Raw genomic sequence first — 20,436 nt, 5'->3', positions numbered from 1 at the left:
TCCTAGTCAACCCCCACCCTCACAGGCAGCCACTCTTCTACTTTTCTTTCCTACCATGGATTTTTTTTGCCTGTTCTGGAATTTCATATAAATGGAATCAGACAGTATGTATCTTTTTGTGTAAAGCTTCAACTGAGATTCATCAATGTTCCTGTTTGTACCAATAGCTTAAACCTTCTCATTACTCTGTTATACGAATATACCACAACTTTTTTATTCTTGCACTGATAATATTTTCTCTGTATCTGTGGTTCGTAACAAGTAGAAGTTTTTAATTCTGATAAAGTCAGAGTAATCAGTGTCTTTTTTCTGGTATGGTACTGCTTTTTTGTCTTGTCTAAGAAACATTTTTCTACCCCCCATGTCAGAAAGATGTTTCACGTTTTCTTCTAAAAGCTTAATAGTTTTAGGCCTTAAATTTAGGTCTATGATCCATCTCAAAATAATCTGTGTGTATGCTGTGAGGTAGGGATACAGGATATATAGATAAATCCAGTTGTTCCAACACCATTTGTTAAAAACACATTCCTTCTAACTGGTTTGCTTTGGTGCCTTTGTCAAAATCAAATGACCAGGATAAGAACAGGTTTATTTCTGGTCTCTATTTTGTTCCACTATCTGTCTATCCTAACACACTCATACCCTATTGTTTTGATTACTGTAGCTCTATAGTGCATCTTTAAAAGTTAGGCACTGTAAGTCCTCCAATTTTGTTTTTTTCCAAGATTTTTTTGAATATTTTAAATCCTTAGCATTTCTGTATAAATTTTATAATCACTTTGTCAATTTTTATAAGAAAGTATGTTGGCAATTTGATTGGGATTGTACTGAATTTGGGGATGTGCCGGTTTAAATGTATTATGTCCCCCAGAGAAAGCCATATTCTTTGATGCAATTTTGTGGGGCAGACATATCAGTGGGGATTAAGTTGGAATGCTTGGATTAGTTGTTTGCATGGAAATGTGCCCCACCCAACCGTGGGTGATGATTCTAACTGGATAATTTCCATGGAGGTGTTACCCCACCCAGTTAGGGTGGGTCTAAATTAAATCACTGGAGCCATATAAAGGAACTCAGTGCAGCTCAGAGTGACATTCTGAAGAGGAGCTACAGCCAAGAGGGGCACTTTGAAGAATGCCCAGGAGCTGAGAGAGGAGCTGCAGATGACAGACAGTTTGAAGACGGCCACTGAAAGCAGACTCTTGCTCCAGAGAAGCTAAGAAAGGACAAACGCTTCAAGAGCAACTGATAGTGACATTTTTGAGGAACTGCAGCCTAGACAGGAACGTCCTGGGAAAAAGCCATTTTGAACCTAGAACTTTGGAGCAGACACCAGCCAGGTGGCTTCCCAGCTAACAGAGGGTTTCCGGACACCATTGGCCATCCTCCAGTGAAGTTACCTAACTGCTGATGTGTTACCTTGGACACTTTATGGCCTTAAGACTGTAACTGTGTAACCAAATAAACCCCCTTTATAAAAGCCAATCCATCTCTGGTGTTTTGCATTCCGGCAGCATTAGCAAACTATAACAGGGGAGAACTGGTGCCCTAACAATATTAAATCTTCCTATTCGAAACCACAGTGTCTCTCTCCTTTTATTCAGATCTTCTTTAATTTCTCAGCAATATTTTGTGGTTCAGTATAGAGGTCTTTCACATTTTCATTAAATTTATTTATAGGCATCTTAAGATTTTCTGTTATTACAGAAGTCATTTAAAAAACTATTTCCTAATTACTTGTTGCCAATATGTAAAAATACAGCTGCTTTTTGCATACTGACCTTGGATCCTGAAACCTTACAAATGTTGGGTAGAGTCCTATGGATTTTCTATATAAACAATCATGTCTCCTACAAATAGAAAGTTTTACTTCTTCCTTTTTATACGTATGCATTTTATTTCTTTTTCTTGCCTTACTGCACTTGCTAGTACTTCCAGTACAATGATGAATATAAGTGGTGAGAGTGAATATCTAACATTGCTCCTGATATTAAAGGGAGCTCTGATTTTACTGGCAAATTTTGGAGATTTAAAAGTTATGGCACCACTGCTGCCATTCTCTCAGAAGAATCCCTTCTCTCCATTGACTTCTTACCTACCTCTCTAGTTTAAAACATATTCAAATCTCTCAATTCCAGAAGACCCTATGCAGAAACCTGGCTCCAAAGAGTAGTATATCACTCATCACTGACTTACTCTCTAACCGTACCAACCAAGCCTTTTTTATTTTTAAAGTGACATTTCAAGGGCCACAACAAACTATAAATCTAAAATCTCTTCCACATTTAATAACAGCTACCATTTAAAAATCTACTGTCTCAAGATATGTGCACTAAGTGCTCCACATACATTATTCAACATATGTGATTTTTAATTCTTACTACAATGCTGCAAGGCACACATTACTAACTCTATCTAACAATTCTAAGAAAATGAGTTATTTAACTTACCCAAAGTAACAATAGGCTATTACATTAAACTAATATTATCTTAAAATAAAAATAACTTTCCAATTATACATGTTCAGAATAGAAAAAAAAGAAATACAGAAAATCCACTATAAACAATTAGGTCCCAAAATATCCTTATCCACCCATAAACCTCAATTATAATCTCTTTTTCCAAGTACACATCTCTAGCTCTCACCCGTCTCTCTTTGGCACCAAGAATTTATCTTTTCCTATCAATAACGCTTCTCCTGCTCTCACTTTTCAAGTTATTTACATATTTTTCATCAAGTCCCTTTGGAGGCAAACCTTATTTTTGACTCTTCCTTCTCCACTTCAATGCCTCAGTTGCCATTCCTGTAGATTTCAAGATCTTTTACAACTTAAATGTCCATAATTTAGTACATTCACACAACAGAATATTTACTACGTAATAGTGAAAATTAAATATTTAGAGCATGGTACTCCTAACATTTCTCAACCATGGAACTACTGAAATTTTGGGCAGATAATTTTTTGGTGTGGGGGCCATCCTATGCATTGAAGGTTGTTTAGCAACATCTTTGGTTTCTGCACACTAGATGCCAATAGCACCATTCTCACATCACTTGTGACAATCAAAATGTCTCCAGATATTACAAAATGTTCCCTGGGGAACATACATGCCACTACTTGAAACCACTAATCTGAGAGCTATATGTGACAACACAGCTAAAATGCAAACAATTTTAATCAAATAAAAGAGAATTAAAGTATGATACTATTATTACAAAGTTCAAAAACATGCAGAATGATACTAAATGTTGTTTAAGCATACACATAATGTACTAAACATTTACAAAAAAAGTTTATCAAACACATATTAATGATAAGACAATGAACTCAAGAAAGTGAGTATCTCTAAGCAAAATAGAAAATAGGGTTAGAGAAGGCTTTAACCATATCTGTATTATCTTGCCTCTTTTTAAAAAGAATGGTCTAGAACATGTGTGGTAAAATGTCAATATTTAACAAAGCTGGGTGATGTGCATACTTGACAGTTTTTCTCCATACTTTTCCACAGACTTAAAATATTTTATAAAAACATAAATGCAAAATAGAATTGTCCTTATTGGTATTGTTCAGGTTTGATTTGACAAACTTCCTTTTAAATCCCTTAGCAGATGAAGACAGTGCTATTTTAACATTTCTCTTCCCTCCATCAATTCATTTCCCATTGAGAATGCCATAGGACTAATGGAGCACTATTCAGACTATGCCAATCAATAGTATACTACCTAGTTTAAAAGGTACTCTAAAAACTCCACTTTTAATTTAGCAGCCAAAAGGCATGCAATTCAACACACATTAGATCAAGTTTTACTGAATATATAGATAATAGCTAAAACTCTCCCAATTGATTAACTTAATATAATCATTTTAAATGTCAGAGGTCAAATTCAAGAAAAAGAACATTTAACATTGTGAGATTACTTCTTTACATAATTATATTTGAAGACTGAACCTTAAAAAACTTGAGGGAAATTAGGTATTTTCTATTCCAAAGGCAATAAAGACAAAAAATGTACTAAGATTTGCTAAATGTTACACAGGACCTTTGGTCATCACTAATTAAGTTAACTCCTTCCCTCTGAAAATAATAAAAATCTAAATTTAGGGGCTCCCTTTTAAGTAATTCCTTTCTAATTGCCAACGGCAATATCTTCAAGACATTATTTGTTGGGTTTTAACTGTACATATAAAACTTCATACTTACAAAGTCTTCTTCTTCAAACTGCAACTTTTCCACCTTGTCTTCTTTCTTTTCTTCCCTAATCTCTGTAGATGGCTTTTCCTGAAAGGTAGAGCCTTTCCGGGAGTGGAAGCTGCCATTCCAGTGGCGATGGTTCCCTGTGCCACCCCCGCTACGCTGGCTCATGCCATCATGACCCCGGGAAGAACCATGCCAACCAGACAGGTTCCCTGTGATTCCAGCATATGCTCCCTTAGAGACACCAGAGTCCACAGAATCGTGACGGAATAGGGAGGGCTGGTGCCAGGAATCTAGAATAGTAAGGAAAAGTAACATTAGATTGTTTGCTTTCTGGAAATTCAGAAACAATTGGGCCAGATGCTTCCTGGTCTGGTTTATGGCACTGCCAAAACTCCATGAGGGACCTTTACAATACAATATTAAATACACACAAAGAATTGCAAAATAGATCTTTTTTTCCTAAGGTAATTTCTATATAACTTCTTCAACTGAATAAATGATTCATACACCTTAAGAATGTTATATAATGGAAGATCTAATTGAGAATTATATTCCGAAAGATCATATTTAAATATTATGGACACACATAATCTTTCATGGCCTGCACATGCCTTGAGTAGCTTAAATATAGTAATGAAAGTTGGGCATGGCTCACCTCCTGTAGTTCGTAGGGGTCCATTGTTAAAAAAGCCATCAGAAGAATTATGACGGCGACGGCTCACTCCAAATCTACCTTCTCCTCGGGGTAGGTGCTCTCCGTGTTTTTCAAAGGTGGCTGTAGGTGACTAAGATGATAAGTATAGAAAAGCAAACAGAAGAGTAGATGTTAATTAGTCTTTCAATATTTCAGTATCTTATTAAGTTCTGCATCAGGCTTTTAGGAAACAAGTAATAATGGGGCTATAAACACCCATTATGAGCATATGGGCCATTTACTAGTATGGAGCTGTTATGTATCCCAGAAAATGCCATGTTCCTTTAATCCATTCTTGGGGTGCAGACCTGTCATGGGTGGGACCTTCTGATCAGGCTGTTTCAATTGAGATGTGACCCAGCCCATTCAAGGTGGGTATTAATCCTTTACTGGAGCCCTTTATGAGAGGATAAAAAGCAGACACATTTGGAGAGAGCAGAGAGAGAGAAACATCCTGGAGATGCTAAGGGAGAACCCACAGATACTCAAGAGAGAAAGCCACTGGAAACAGAAGCTGAAAGTGCTAAAACTCGGGAGTGAAGGACCAGCAGATGCTGGTCATGTGCCTTGCTATCTGGCAAACGAGCCCTGGATGCCAGGAGCCTTTCTTCAGAGAAGGCATCCTCTTGTTGATGCCTTAATATGGACATTTTCAAGGCCTTAGAATTGTAACTTGTAACTTAATTAATCCGCCTTGTTAAATGCCAATCCATTTCTGGTATACTGCATTCCAGCAGCTTTAGCAAACCAAAACAGGCCATAATAAGGGTACTACAGGTCTATGTGTTAATTTAGAGAAGTCTTAGGTTACATATTCAATCATTAACTCACTTCCCTTATCCCAGAAGGGGAGAAAAAGATAGCCACTTCAATTATTTGCATGAAAGAAAAGGAAAATAAACCCTGTTAATATCCATAAAGAATAAGCCTCAAAACTTTATATTTAAACATATTACTCTTACAGTGGAAAAGAAAAAGCAAGATACTTGCTTTAAATAAAAATTCTAAAGGGGTTGATAATTTTTATAAATTATTCTAGAATTGGGAAGAAAACAATGGTCTAAAAATCACCATGGTCATTAACAACTATATAGAGATTTTATTGCTTTATAAACCATTTATTTCCAAACGATATTTAGTACTCATAACAATACTTTTGGCATCATCATGCACATTTTATCCACTTCCACATGAGGAAAGAAGTCAGGGAGAATAAGTTAAGTAGACTTCGATGTTACATAATAGAAAGGAAACAGTTCGAGAAGCACTATTATAGATGAGCTCTAATGTCTCTTTCTATATCAAAGAATTTTGATATGTTTGACATGTTTGTCTTGAATGAGAGAGACCAAAGTCTATAAAGCCATGAAAAGTATGGATATGCTGAACAGGGCTTAAAGGAAATCTACAGGTTGGACTATAGAAAATTTTATATCTGTTTTCTTCTATCAATATCCCCACCAACACCTGATATCGTCAGTCTTTTATTTCAGCTATTCTAGTAGGTTACAAAGATTTTCTCTTCTGTTTTCTTTCAGAAGCCTAATAATTTTAGCTTTTTAATTTAGGTTATGATCCACTACTACCTAACTTTTGTGTATGATATGAAGCAAGGGTTGAGGTTCTTCATTTTTTCTCCTATACAGATAGATATCCAGCTGTTCTAGTACCATTTAATCAAAAGCCTATAATTTTCGCCATTGAATTATCATTCACTTTTATCAAAAATCAACTGTATGTGTAGGACTATTTTTTGAACTCTATTCTGTTCCATTTCTTTACGTGTCTATCCTTATACCAGTATTATACTGCTCTGTTTACTTTTTCTACTCAGTTCATTGTACTAAAACAATTATTCTTTGCAGATATAAGATCTGTATAGTTTTTAAAGTGTTTTCCTGGATCCCACAACTAATCCCTCTGGCCTACCAACCCTGAGTCCTGGGTCAGATTAGACCTATCAGGAGATCTTGGGAATTTCACAAGGACAATTCAATATGAAGTTTAGAGCAACATGCTGTGGGTCTGGATGAAACTAGAAACATCTTCCAAAACAGGCACATTAAAAAACAAGGAAGGTAGGCCATTCCTTGAGACTATCTATCAACTTTGTTCCTTTTCTATTGGTTGGCAAAACGCAAAGCATTTTAAAGATTACAAGCTCCTCGAACTGTTCTTTGATGTAATATGACAGAAATCACTATCATCTATAGTTAATCTACATGAACTGGTTGTTCCTTTTATCTTTACCCTTAATGTAATACATATTTTCCCTTGAAATCAGTAAGTAGATTATTGCCTTTAAAACAGAATTTGTGGGATTTAATTTGAGATCCATATAGTAGTCAAACAATCACTGCCTCTCCCTTTTCCTTCTCCTCATCTACTAATATACCATAAATATGTCATTCCAAAGGTCCATTTACCAAAGACCATTTATTTCCCTCTCACAACTGTTCTTTGCCCTCAAAAAATAGGACAACAGGTATGTTTTATCCCCAAAGTATGCTGCAGCTGGTAGGGGAAGTTTTAAGTGTGCCATGTAATGAGAAAAGCTTAGCATACAACTAGGACACTTAACATTAATGAAGCACTTACTAATGTGGACTGCCTAATTATTTATATCCCTATTAAAAAGGAGGTAATAAGTCTATGAAAACATTTTTTAAAATCCTCAGGCAAGGCTGAATATACAAAAACAACAACAACAAAAGACCACCAAGAAGGTGAAACAGAGGCCACTGAATGACTGGGGATGGAAAGAACTGATGTTTGGGTAATTACTGTAGGAAGGGAGAATAGTACCTTAACTGACTGTGGTGTTGAGAAATTTAGCCAAGCAGGAACAAAGTCATGCTGCGCCATTTAGGTCCAGTGTCTCTTTTCAGCAAGGTGAGGCATCCAACCTCATGGCCAGGATCTGAAAATGAGAAAACTCAAATTTCTTATGTTTGCAAGAACCTGACAGCATGTGTAAAGGAGTCTGTGATTATCCTAAGATTCCCTCTACACAAAGACCTGCCCTCTGAGCCTCTCTAGCCTATTTATCAGGTTCCATATCTTAGAGTCCTAAACAAAAGCAATAGTCCAGGAACATATGGCCATGAAAAACACATAAATAGAAAAATGTGACATGGGTATGGAAGGCTGTATGAAGATAGCTGATGAATTCTTGAGTTACATCAGAAGAACTTTAATAACAGACATCTATTTAAGAACCTGGTACTTATGAAGAGAGATTAATCTGCTTCAGGTACTCAGGTAACTTCTGACAAAAGGAAGACAAAACCTCAAGAGCTTTTCCAGGTTCATTAATTTCCTTAAAGAATTAGCATCAGTTCCCCTGAGAGATCCATTAGTGTTTCCAAACAAGCCCATTGATATTCTACAACATTCGCCTCCAAACCACCCCACTGATATGCTCCAAAATTTAAAAGTTCAGAAAGCAATAGGTATTTTCCATGATACTTATATATACACAGTCTTCTTCCAAAGTTAGACATATGGAGAGTATTTACCCCAGAGTGTAACCTCTGTGGTCCTGTTTCCCGAACTCCTTGAGTCTGCCAGCTGGATCTCCCACGCGGTTTTCTTGTTAAAAGGGTGCTTAAGTAGCCTGGCCAGCAGCACGCCTTGTGATGAAGCACAAAGAAGCCAGGCTCCGTGTGGATCACTCTCTCAGTCCCCTCAATTGCTCATTTTAAACTATCTAGTTCCTGACACTTTCCCAAAAGGGGGAAGGGGGAAGGGGAAAGGGGAAGGGGAACATAAAAAGGTATTTGTTACATTTAAAAAGGGGGGGGAAGGGGAAAGAGCTATGTCTATGTTCACCTCATGCAACTTTCTTGAGTGATAGCACTGTGATGTTGCTTAAATGGATAATACATGGACATTTGCACAGCGAGTGCAAACAAAGTTCATAACAAGGTCATAGCTAGAAAGACAGGTGGGCTCGTGTGGACAAGTGATGTCATCAAGGTGATGGACCGAAAATACAATTTTAAAGCACTAGAAAAGATCTTCTGAGCAGTCAACTGCAGTGGCAAAATAGCCACATGACACAGCCCTTAAAATATAAATCTCATTATTACACAGCTGCTAAAAAAAGTGTGTAGATATGTATTTATATATCTTATCCTTCAAAGCCTAAGGACATAAGAAATCTTATTAAAAAAAGAAAAATCAGACAGGAACTTGATATACTTTCCCCTCCACGGAATAGCAGCTTTCAAGGCAATTTCTTGGTAAAAGCTTCCAAATATATCTTCTATTTCTTTGGTCTTCACTATTTACAAATTCAGAGCAAAATTAAAACAAGTAGAAAGACAGAGGGTGAGGGGTTACTGAGGAGGAAGACAGCTCCAAAGGGTGGTTTCCTTCTCTTCAGTTTCCTGTATTTCTCTTTTTCTGCCCCCTCCTGAAGAATGAATTGAGCTACAGGAAGGTGATAATGAAGAATCTTCTACTGCCTCAGTAGAGAAGTGTCTTATTATTTTGGATCCATTTCCATCATTATTCAAATCATTTAAAAGTCCACAGTTATTTTTTCTATAAATGAAAAAACAAAATAGCATATATTATCTATCACAAGAAGCAAAAATCACTGTTATATATAATTGCCAAAATGAGACACAATCAAATGATCAACCAAATCAAGGTCTTGAGTCAAAACCCTTAAGTCCAGTTCTGTTTAGATATTAATGTCACCATCTATACCAACAATGTAATTGAATATAGCTCAAGAATTTCTGAAAAGTCATCTAAACAGAACTTATACATTTCTATCATAATAATACAGAAATAGAAATCAATGAGTCTTTTAGATTTTCCCTTATAAATTAAGTAGCTTGCCGTAAGAGGTCATAGAGTCATATTTTGTGGGTATATTATGCTACACTAGTCACCAGCTATGCAATTATCTAGTACTATCCATGACTGGATCCTTAAAACAACGTATTTGTCAGTATTTCTCATGCATCTATATGGTACATATTTTTAGATACCTAATTATCAAATAAGAGACTTCATCTTTTAAAATCTGACTTAAGAGAGCCACTGAGAGATCACACAAAAATTTCTTTAGTAAATTACTACCATTCTTCTGATGGCTAGAAAATTTCTTGATACAAGAGAATGGATGCATCTAGGACAATTCTGTTTCATACTAGTAAACTCTCAGTTTGGAGGATATTTTTTATATAGCCACTTGCCAGCCTGTTTAAGTTCATGGGAATAAGAAATACCAAATTCAGGATAGTAAATACCTCTGTGGGGAAATGAAGAGAAAGAAATAAAAAAGATATCCCAGAGGGCTTCAACTGTATCTGTAATGTATTATTTCTTAAGTTGAATGATGGGGCATACAACTATTCACTTATTCTCTACACTTTTTATATATTTGAAAAACTTAAAGAGGATTAATAGAACAAGCAAATAAAAAATAGAAACAGAACAAATAAAGAAATTAAGTAAAAGGTTGAATTAATGTAATTTGTAAGTTGAAATATATAAATTTATAATATAAGCTAAAGCAGTACATAATGGAAAATTAGCTTTAAAAACATGTTTCTTAAAACAAGACTAAAAATAAATTCACCTAAGCACTTATATTAAGAAGATGGGAAAAGAGCAGTAAAGCAAACCTGAAGAAACAGAAAGGAAACAAAAAAAGGTGAGGTTAAAAAAAAAAAAAGATTTAAAAAACGAAGATAATTCTTTTTAAAAAGATTAGTAAGAAACAAATTGTGGTAAAATTGGTTTAGAAAAAATGGAAAAAGATACAAATAAGGAAAACCCCGGCACGAAAAGGTGGAAATGACAAACACGACAAATTAAGAAATACTCTGAGTGATACAATATTATTAGCAATTACAAGCTAATAAATTTGAAAATCTTTTCTATGAAATGGCAAAATTGGCAATGGCAAAGGAATAGAAAACTAAAATAGACATTATTACATACATTGTAATACAAATATAATATAAATACTATATTATTATATACATCATGGATGCTTAAATGTCAATCCGAAAAACTATCCCCCCAAAAGATAGTTCATGGGTAAAGAAGAGAAGCTAGATCTTTGCTCAAACGGTTTGCTTCCTTGGGCAGAAAGGGGGTACCTAATCAGTGAGCTGGGACAGGGCTGGTTAACACTTTGGACAAGGCTTGGAGTTCCAGACCAGTCTGCAGAAAGAGCAGCTAGTTCAGGGATAATCCTTGATACTGCTTGGCTTTCTGGTTCCAGCCTAGAGATTTTTCAGGGCTCAATGCAAGATATACTCTGAGAAAACCAGCTTTTAATATAAACAAATTAAAAGAAGCCAGTTCACAGTACATTTAGAAGAAGGTAAAACACACAGGACTTGGTAAGTGATGGGATGTGGGGGGCAAAGGGAAAATATAAGCTCATATTCTTGATTTTTAGCTTGGGTAGCTAGAAGATGTTCATATCATTTGCTGACACAGGAAATAAGTACTGACTGGCTACTCTTTCTTTGGTAAAATTCAGATGTTTTTTACATAGGTCTACACCTGTTAACTCCTAGGAATAAATGTATGATGACATCTCTATAAGTTCTTCTGGGAAAATACCAAATTAAACTTCCTTCTGGAAAAGAGATAATTAACTATTTACAGAGAGATGAATAATCACCCACTGATTCACTGAAACTGTTAAGACACAAAGGAGAATGTCTCAATCTTAAACAAACAGATCCCCGTTGCAAACACCACTAGGCACATTCTAGTTTTCCAACTGACACACACCATCTTTTTGATCCTTTTAATAACCAATCCTTAGTTCCTGAAGCAGAACTCCAACTGAGGCAGCGAATGTAGAGAAAATATTCACTAGGAGAAGTTCTGCTACTGCTACTGGTGTGAAAATTCTGAAGCTTTTATTTATCATCTCATAACAACTACTTAGCTACCCCTATCCCCACCCCAATAAACTTCCTGCTACACCTAGTGTAAAGTTATGCAGCAGTGTGGTTTCTGCATCTATGTGCAGAGGGTGTGGTGGGGAGAAGGCGGACCATAAATGGGAGCATTTAGTGAAAGGAATAAAAGATGAAAGAGAATGGATAAGAGAAATTCTTGTTCTAACAGTAAAGGACTAAAAGGTAATAAGCCAAATGTTAATAATGGTTTTATTAGGATGGTGGAATTATGGGCATTTTATCTTCTCTATTAGTGAAAAGTTTTTGTAATGAAGTTACTTCACTGCAAGTTTTTTTTTCTTCTTTATTAAAGAAGCTGTTAGGTTTACAGAACAATCATGCATAAAATACAGGATTCCCATACTATATCCTATTATTAACACCTTGCATTGGTGTGGAACATTTGTTACAACTGATGACAGCACAATTTTGTACTCTTGTATTATTAACTACAGTCCATGGTATAACTTAGGGTTCACTGTGTAGTAGTATACTGTTCCATGGATTCACTTTAAAATTTTTATTCTGTTACCATATATACAATCTAACATTTTCCCTTTCAATCAGTGCTTATATTCCCCTTATATTTTTGTGCCATTAATTATGTTCACCATGTTGTGCTACCATCACTGCTCTGCAAACTTTTTTTTTTTATTAAATTCAGTTTTACTGAAATACATTCACACACCATACAATTGTCCATGGTAAAAAAATCCACTGTCCACAGTATGATAACAGTTATGCGTTCATCACCACAATCTATCTCTGAACATTTTCCTTACATCAGAAAGAACCAGAACAAGAATAAAAAAAGTGAAAAAACAACACCCAAATCATCCCCCCATCCCACCCCATTTGTCCTTTAGTTTTTATCCCCATTTTTCTACTCATCCATACACTAGATAAAGGGGTGTGATCCACAAGGTCTTCACAATCACACTGTCACCCCTTGTAATCTACATTATTATATAATTGTCTTCAGGAGTCCAGACTGCTGGGTTGGAGTTTGGTAGTTTCAGGTATTTACTTCTAGCTATTCCAATACATTAAAACCTAAGAGGTGTTATCTATATAGTGCATAAGAATGTCCACCAGAGTGACCTCTCGACTCCATTTAAATCTCTCAGCCACTGAAACTATTTCATCTCATTTTGCATTCCCCTTTTGGTCAAGAACATACTCTCAGTCCCACGATGCCGGGTCCACATTCATCCCTGGGAGTCATATTCTGCATTGTCAGGGAGATTTACACCACTGGGAGTCGGGTCCCACGTAGGGGGGAGGGCAGCGAGTTCACCTGTCGAGATGGCTCAGTTAGAGAGAGAGAGGGCCACATCTGAGCAACAAAGAGGTACTCAGGGGGAGACTCTTAGGCACCATTACATGCATGTTTAGCCTCTCCTTTGCAGTAACGAGCTTCATAAGGGCAAGCTCCATGCTCGAGGGCTCAGCACATCAAACCGCCAGTCCCAATGTTTGTGACAATGTCAACACCAGTCCAGGTGAGGATGTCCAACACATCCGCACCTTCCCTCAGATCCTCGGGGCTGAGGAGGGGGAGGCTGTAAATATATTTTTTATTATCTGCCCAAATTACTCTGGGATGTGTCACTATTTCACTCCAGCCTATACTAACCTACCGTATCTCACTTCCTATTCAAAGTTCCATGCAATTGTGGTGTTTGAACAAATCGACTGTAGAGTTGTACCGTTTAGAAAATTTAGATCCTGTACCAAATAGATATCTATTCCCTTGGTCTCATATGGAAGTTGAAGTTTTAAAACACAATCAGTTTCAACCTTTACCCTTTGGCCTGGCTTGCCCTGGTCTTAACCAGACCTGCTTCATTCATATCACTAATTGAAGTCTGGGCTCTTTTACAGCTTTTTTTTTTCCTGCAAACTTTTATAACTAAAGTTCTTAGTGATACTTTTGGGCTGTAGCTATTTAGTGACTAATGCAAAGATTCTTTTGCTTACTCCTGAAAAATGTTAAGGAGGAAAAAAGCATCATTAAAAACTCTCACAAGAGGTTAGACTGGAGGAGAAATCAAGATTTGTTTTGAACGTTTTAAATACAAGGTGTCTAGAGTGTGATTTGGAGCTCAGAAGAAAGCTCTGTTTGGGGTATAATTCTAGGAATTGCCAGTATTTGGTAGCTGATTTTTTAAGTCAGTGCAAGAGATGAGATTTAGGGAAAGTATACACACAGAAGAGTTTCCAAGTCCTGCCAATTTCATCCTTTCTTTTCCATTTCTATTTGTCAGTCTTCAGGTCCCCATTAATCTCTTCTATTCTCTGCCTCAGCATCTATTATTGGCTGCCAGCTCTCTCTTCCTAATCCAGGATCAAATTATATCATTATTCTGCTCAGAAATTTTCTACAGAAACTAAATAATAGGATTTAAATTCCTCAGCCTGATAGTCAAGAAATAAGCCTTCAGGGAATTGTGGGAAGATGGCAGAGTAGGAAGCTCCAGGAATCAGAACAAATATTAAACATACAGGAACTGTGAATCAACTACTTCAAAATTCTGGAGCCCAGTAGAACAAACACTCTGCAGTATCCAGGGACGAGCAGGAGGAAGAGGCTGGTAAACTGTGATGAGGATATAGAGGATCAGAGAAGTTTGACAACTTGTTGAAAGTCACAGAGATAAAAGGTCCCAGCCTTGTCTGGAAATCCATTCCTACTGGGGACCTAAAGCTCATATAGACAGCTATCCCAAGACATGGGATGAGGCCTGTATAATTAATACTTACTGGTGATCTTAGGCTTAAGTCACCCAGAAGTAGACGACATCTGATTTAAATGGCTAACCCAAGAACCAAGACCAGACCTGATTTTCATCAAATTAAAATGAACTCAATAGGAGAGAACCTAAGATGGCAGCTAGGTAAGACAGGGCAAAAAAACACCTCTGTGAAAAATACTAGATAAAAGCCAGAAAGTGACCCAGAACACCAGTTCCAGAGATGCACCAGCCGGACCAGGTCTGCTAAATCCACAGGGACCGTGCATTTGGTGAAACCAGGAGTCTGCATTCTGAAACGAGTGAGTGAGCTGGCTGAAAGTCTGGCGGCCACGCTGCGGTGTGTGGAAATCATGGGTTGGCATTTGGAGACGGACTAGTTCTTTTTAAAAAACAAAACAAAACAAAACAAAACCCGGGAGCAGCTGTGGTTAGAACGGTGAGAACTGCACAGTGAAGTACGGCAGGAGCGTGCTGTGTCAACGTCTCGGTGTCTGGCGTGGAGGATAGCCCGCTGCTGATTGTCTCGGGGCCGGGGACAGAGGGGAGCCAAAAGGAGAAAGAAACCATGCCCCTTGCAGCCATATCCCCGGCGGGCTGGGAATGCTCCTGCCCCAGGATGGAGCTATAGCCCTGAGCCACGCCAAGGGTGTGACGGGGAGTACTTCCTGCAGCACTGCACACACGCCACAATATCGGCCGTGGACAGTGGCCTTTAGTGCACCCACAGCTAAGTGTCCCAGAGCTGGAAAGGTGGAGCTGTGCGAAAAGGGGGAAATTAACACACCCCATTCAACCATCTTTAAAGCAGGCTGGGAACGCCCCTGCAGGGCCTGGTGGCCCAGGGCTTCCCTGGAGGGCCGGCGCGCACTTGTAACGAGGCACAGTTCCCTCAGCAGAGGTTCTAGAAGAGCACGGCTGGGAAGGGGGACCCACTAGGAAATCCCAGGGACCCTACGCCAATACCAAGGACTTGTGGGTCAGCGGCAGAGACAATCTGTGGAAAGACTGAAATGAAGGCTTAGACTCTTGCAACAGCCTTAAATCTCCGGCCGGAAACACCTGGGAGTTTTGATTATTAAAGCTGCCCTGCCTCCCAAACCACCTAGACACACGGCCCACATTCAGGGTGGACAGCACCAACAACACACACACACTTAGTGCACCAATTGAACCCCACAAGCATCAGATTCCCATACAGCACAAAGACAAAGTTGGGGAGAACTGACTTGAGGGGAACAGGTGACTCATGGATGCCATCTGCTGGCTAGTTAAAGTGTATGCCATCAAGCTGTAGATCTGACAAATTAGAGATTGGTACTTTTTATATCCAGAAAGAACCCTATCAAGTAAACCAAATGCCAAGAGGCCAAAAACAACAGAAAATCTTAGAGCATATGATAAAACCAGATGATGTGGAGAACCCAAACCCAAATACCCAAATCAAAAGATCAGAAGAGACACAGTACTTGGCGCAATTAATCAAAGAACTAAAGTCAAACAATAAGAGCATGGCACAGGATATAAAGGTCATAAAGAAGACCCCAGAAGAGCATAAAGAAGAAATTGCAAGAGTAAATAAAAAAGTAGAAGATCTTACGGAAATAAAAGAAACTGTTGGCCAAATTAAAAAGACTCTGGATACTCATAATACAAGAGTAGAGGAAGTTGAACAATTTCTCAGAGTCCTCGAGGACCACAGAATGGAAAATGAAAGAACAAAAGAAAGAATGGGGAAAAAAATCGAAATGGATCTCAGGGATATGATAGATAAAATAAAATGTCCAAATTTAAGACTCATTGGTGTCCCAGAAGGGGAAGAGAAGGGTAAAGGTCTAGAAAGAGTATTCAAAGAAATTGTTGGGGAAAACTTCCCAAATCTCCTACACAATATAAATACACAAAGCATAAATGCCCAGCAAACTCCAAATAGAATAAATCCAAATAAACCCACTCCAAGACATATTCTGATCAGACTGACAAATACTGAAGAGAAGGAGCAAGTTCTGAAAGCAGGAAGAGAAAAGAAATTCACCACATACAAAGGAAACAACATAAGACTAAGAAGTGACTACTCAGCGGCCACCATGGAGGCGAGAAGGCAGTGGCATGACAAATTTAAAATTCTGAGAGAGAAAAATTTCCAACCAAGAATACTTTATCCAGCAAAACTCTCCTTCAAATTTGAGAGAGAGCTTAATTTTTCACAAACAAATGCTGAGAGACTTTGCTAATAAAAGACCTGCCCTACTTCAGATACTAAAGAGAGCCCTACTGACAGAGAAACAAAGAAAGGAGAGAGAGATACAGAGAAATTTGACATATATAGAACATTACATCCCAAATCACCAGGACACACATTCTTGTCTCGTGATCACAGATCTTTCTCCAGAATAAACCATATGCTGGAACATAAAACAAGCCTCAATAAATTAAAAAAAAATTGAATTTATTCAAAGCACATTCTCTGACCACAATGGAATACAAATAGAAGTCAATAACCATCAGAGACTTAGAAAATTCACAAACAACTGGAGGGTAAAAATGAGGGGGAGATGAAAACATTCCCGGATAATCAAAAACTGAGGGACTTCATCACCATTAGATCAGTCCTATAAGAAATGCTAAAGGGAACTGAGCAGGCTGAAAGGAAGGGACAGTAAACAATTGAGTGAAACCATATGAAGAAATAAAGATTTCCAGTAAAGATCACATGGTAAATATAAATACCAATACTACTAAATTTTTTATTTGTAACTCCACTATTTACTTCCTACAGGATATAAAATACATAAACTGTAATGACAAACCAGTGGTTTCGGACTCAATGTAAAATATGTAATTTTTGACAAGAATTACATAAAGGTGGGGGTATAGAGGAGTACAGGAACATAGTTTACGTGTTCTATTGAAGTTAAGTTGGTATCAAAGAAAAACAAGATTCTTACAGATTTAAGAAGTTAAATTTAAGCCCCATGGTAAACATAAAGAAAGTATCAGAAAATATGACCATAGAGATGAAAAGTAGAGTATGGGTTACGAGAAGTGGGGGAAGGGGCAATGGGGAGTTAAGAAATGAGTGTAGGGTTTCTGTCTGGGGTGAAGGGAAATTTCTAGTAATGGATGGTGGGAAGGTGATAGCATTGCAACATTCTAAATGTGATTAATCCCACTAATGGAATGCTAGGGAGGGGTTGGAATGGGAAGATTTAAGTTATATATATGTTTCCACAATTGAAAAAAAAGTCTAAATAGATAATGACAATTAAATGCCAAGGATGATCCTGGATGGGATCTGAGGATGGAGGAGAGGAGGCTCCAAGGGACACAGCTGGAACAAAAGAAAGAAAAAAAAGGAAATATAGAATGTAAGCTTTATATCAATGATGAATTTCTTGAACTTCTTAGCTGCGCTTAATGGGATTGCATAAAAGAATGTTCCTGTACATGGGAATTGCATACATGAGTTATATTGTTTGTTCAAGGATGTGTGCAGCTTGCTCTCATATGTTCAGAAGACAGAGCAATAGATGATGGATGATACGGAGGGAGGGAGGAAAAGAAAGAAACGGCGGTGTGACAGCAAGTTCAAGTCAGTGGATCAGGTATCGGGGGAGGGGGAGGGGGGTCAGGGCATGCTGTGTATGGGGTTTGTATTGACTTTGCAACTGTTCCTGTAACTTTGAATTTATTTCAAAATAAAATTTAAAAAAATAGAAAAAAAAACTCAATAACAAGGATATAATCTTCACTGTTACACTACTAGCTCTCTTATTCACATTTTTATTCCCCCCTCACTCTCTTTGAACCCTAGTTCATTTCTGTCTCTCCCACGATGAATCCTACCCCTTTTTAAGCTCCTCATTCTCGTCCTTACCTTCTCCTCCCGCTCTGTTGCCATTCTTTATCCTTTCCCCAGCCATACAAAAAGCTGCTGACCAAGGCAATCAATCAAATTGCTGAGTTTACACTAATTAGACTCCACAGAAGGGTCAAGGTTATTGGCTGCACCCAAAGCACCCAGCAATTTCATTCCTAAGTATATATCCAAAAGAACTGAAAACAAGTGTTCAGGCAAAACCTTGTACATGAATGTACACAGCAGCTCCATTCACAATGGTAAAAATGTAGAAACAACTCAAGTGTCCACTGACATATGAATGGTACATCAATACAATGGAATATTTTTCAGTCATAAAAAGGAATGAAGTTCTGACACATGCTACAACATGGATGAACCTTGAAAACAGTATGCGAAGTAAAAGAAACCAAACACAAAAGGCCACATATTGTATGATTCCATTTAAGTGAAATATCTAGCATAGGCAAATCCATAGAGACAGAAAGCAGATTCGTGGTTACCAGACACTGGAGGGAGGTGGGATTTAGTGGTAAGGGGGAATGGGAGTGACTGCTTAATAGATATGGAGTTTCCATTTGGAGTAATGAAAAAGTTCTAGAACTAGACACTGATGATGGCTGCACAACACTGTGAATGTACTAAATGACAATGAATTGTACACTTTAAAATGGTTACAATGGTAAATCTCATTATGTATGTTTTACCACAATTAAAAAAGAAACTATAATAAAGAAGTTATTGTAAGTCATTAGAAATAGTCAGTATGAAATATAAACTATGGTCTGCATCACTCACCCTTTCCCAGATTTTATCTAAGTGCCCTGGCTCTGTGCCTGTTTGGATGTATTATGTCCCCCGAAAAGTCATGTTCTTTAATGCAATCTTGTGGGGGCAGACTTACTCTGTTGATTAGGGTGGAAACTCAGATTGAATTATTTCCATGGAGGTATGGACCCTGCCCATTCAGGGTGGGTCTTTTTTTTTTTTTTTTTTTAAATAAATGTCACCACATTAATAGATCGAAGAGGACAAAATCATCTTATTATCTCCATAGTTACCAAATAGGCTTTTGAAAATATTTAACGCCCATTTCTGATAGTTAACATTTTTAAAAAACTCAATTTTATTGAGATATATGCACATACCATATAGTCATCCTCTGTACTATCAATTGTTCACAGCACCATATAGTTGTGCATTCATCACTACATTCAATTTTTAACATTTTCATTACCATACACAAAAAAGAATAAGAATAAAAGTTAAAGCGGAAAAGAACACCCAAAACATCCCACTCCCCCATCCCCACCCCTCCCTATTATTCATTTACTTCGTGTCCTCATTTTTCTGTTCATCTGTCCATACAATGTCTAAAGGGAGTGGGAGCCTCAAAGTTTTCATAATCACACAGTCACACAGTGTAAGCTATACAGTTATACAATCGTCTTCAAGAATAAAGGATACTGGGTTGCAGTTCAACAGTTTCAGGTATTTCCTTCTAGCTATTCCAATACACTAAAAACTAAAAAGGTATATCTATATACTGCATAAGAATAACCTCCAGAGTGACCTCTCGACTCAATTTGAGATCTCTCAGCCACTGAAACTTTATTTTGTTTCATTTCACTTCCCTCTTTTGGCCCAAAAAGGTTTTCTCAATCCCTCAATGCCAGGGCCAAGCTAATAACCACGAGTCATGCCCCATGTTGCCCGGGAGTTCCACACCCCTGGGTGTCACATCCCATGTAGAGGGGAGGGCAGTGCGTTTACCTGCAGAGTTGGCTTAGAGAGAGGGGCCACATCTGAGCAACAAAAGAGGTTTTCTGGGGGTGACTCTTAGGCACAATTTTAAGTAGGCTTAGCCTCTCCCTTGTAGTAACAAACTTCATAAGAGAAAGCCCCAAGGCCGAGGGCTTGGCCTTCTAATTTGGTAACCCCCAATGCTTGTGAGAATATCATTAATTCTCCATGTGGGGAAATTTAATA

The 20,436-nt window shown here is 37.7% G+C and overlaps 1 protein-coding gene across 8 annotated transcripts in view; it reads right to left on the bottom strand.

The window, feature by feature from the left end:
• LOC119527397 (coiled-coil domain-containing protein 17-like) overlaps positions 1-20,436 on the bottom strand; it is an 87,220-nt gene that overhangs the window by 31,882 nt on the left and 34,902 nt on the right. For 7 of the 8 annotated variants that reach the window (XR_005215375.1, XR_005215376.1, XM_037827351.1 and 4 more), the window contains exons 2-5: positions 8,413-9,442; positions 7,700-7,814; positions 4,856-4,985; positions 4,204-4,490 (exon numbers count right to left, since the gene is read on the bottom strand). Coding sequence is in view for 6 of the 8 variants with exons in the window: in XM_037827351.1 (XP_037683279.1) it covers positions 4,204-4,490; positions 4,856-4,985; positions 7,700-7,759 (477 nt within the window). In the remaining 2 variants the exon portion in view is untranslated. The remainder of the gene's footprint in view (positions 1-4,203; positions 4,491-4,855; positions 4,986-7,699; positions 7,815-8,412; positions 9,443-20,436) is intronic. The other variant, XM_037827352.1, reaches the window with a different exon arrangement.

Source organism: Choloepus didactylus, chromosome 2 (assembly GCF_015220235.1).
Source record: "Choloepus didactylus isolate mChoDid1 chromosome 2, mChoDid1.pri, whole genome shotgun sequence".
NCBI classification, from domain to species: domain Eukaryota; kingdom Metazoa; phylum Chordata; class Mammalia; order Pilosa; family Megalonychidae; genus Choloepus; species Choloepus didactylus.
Note: the sequence above shows the minus strand (reverse complement) of the source record. Positions and strands in the feature narration are given on the sequence as shown.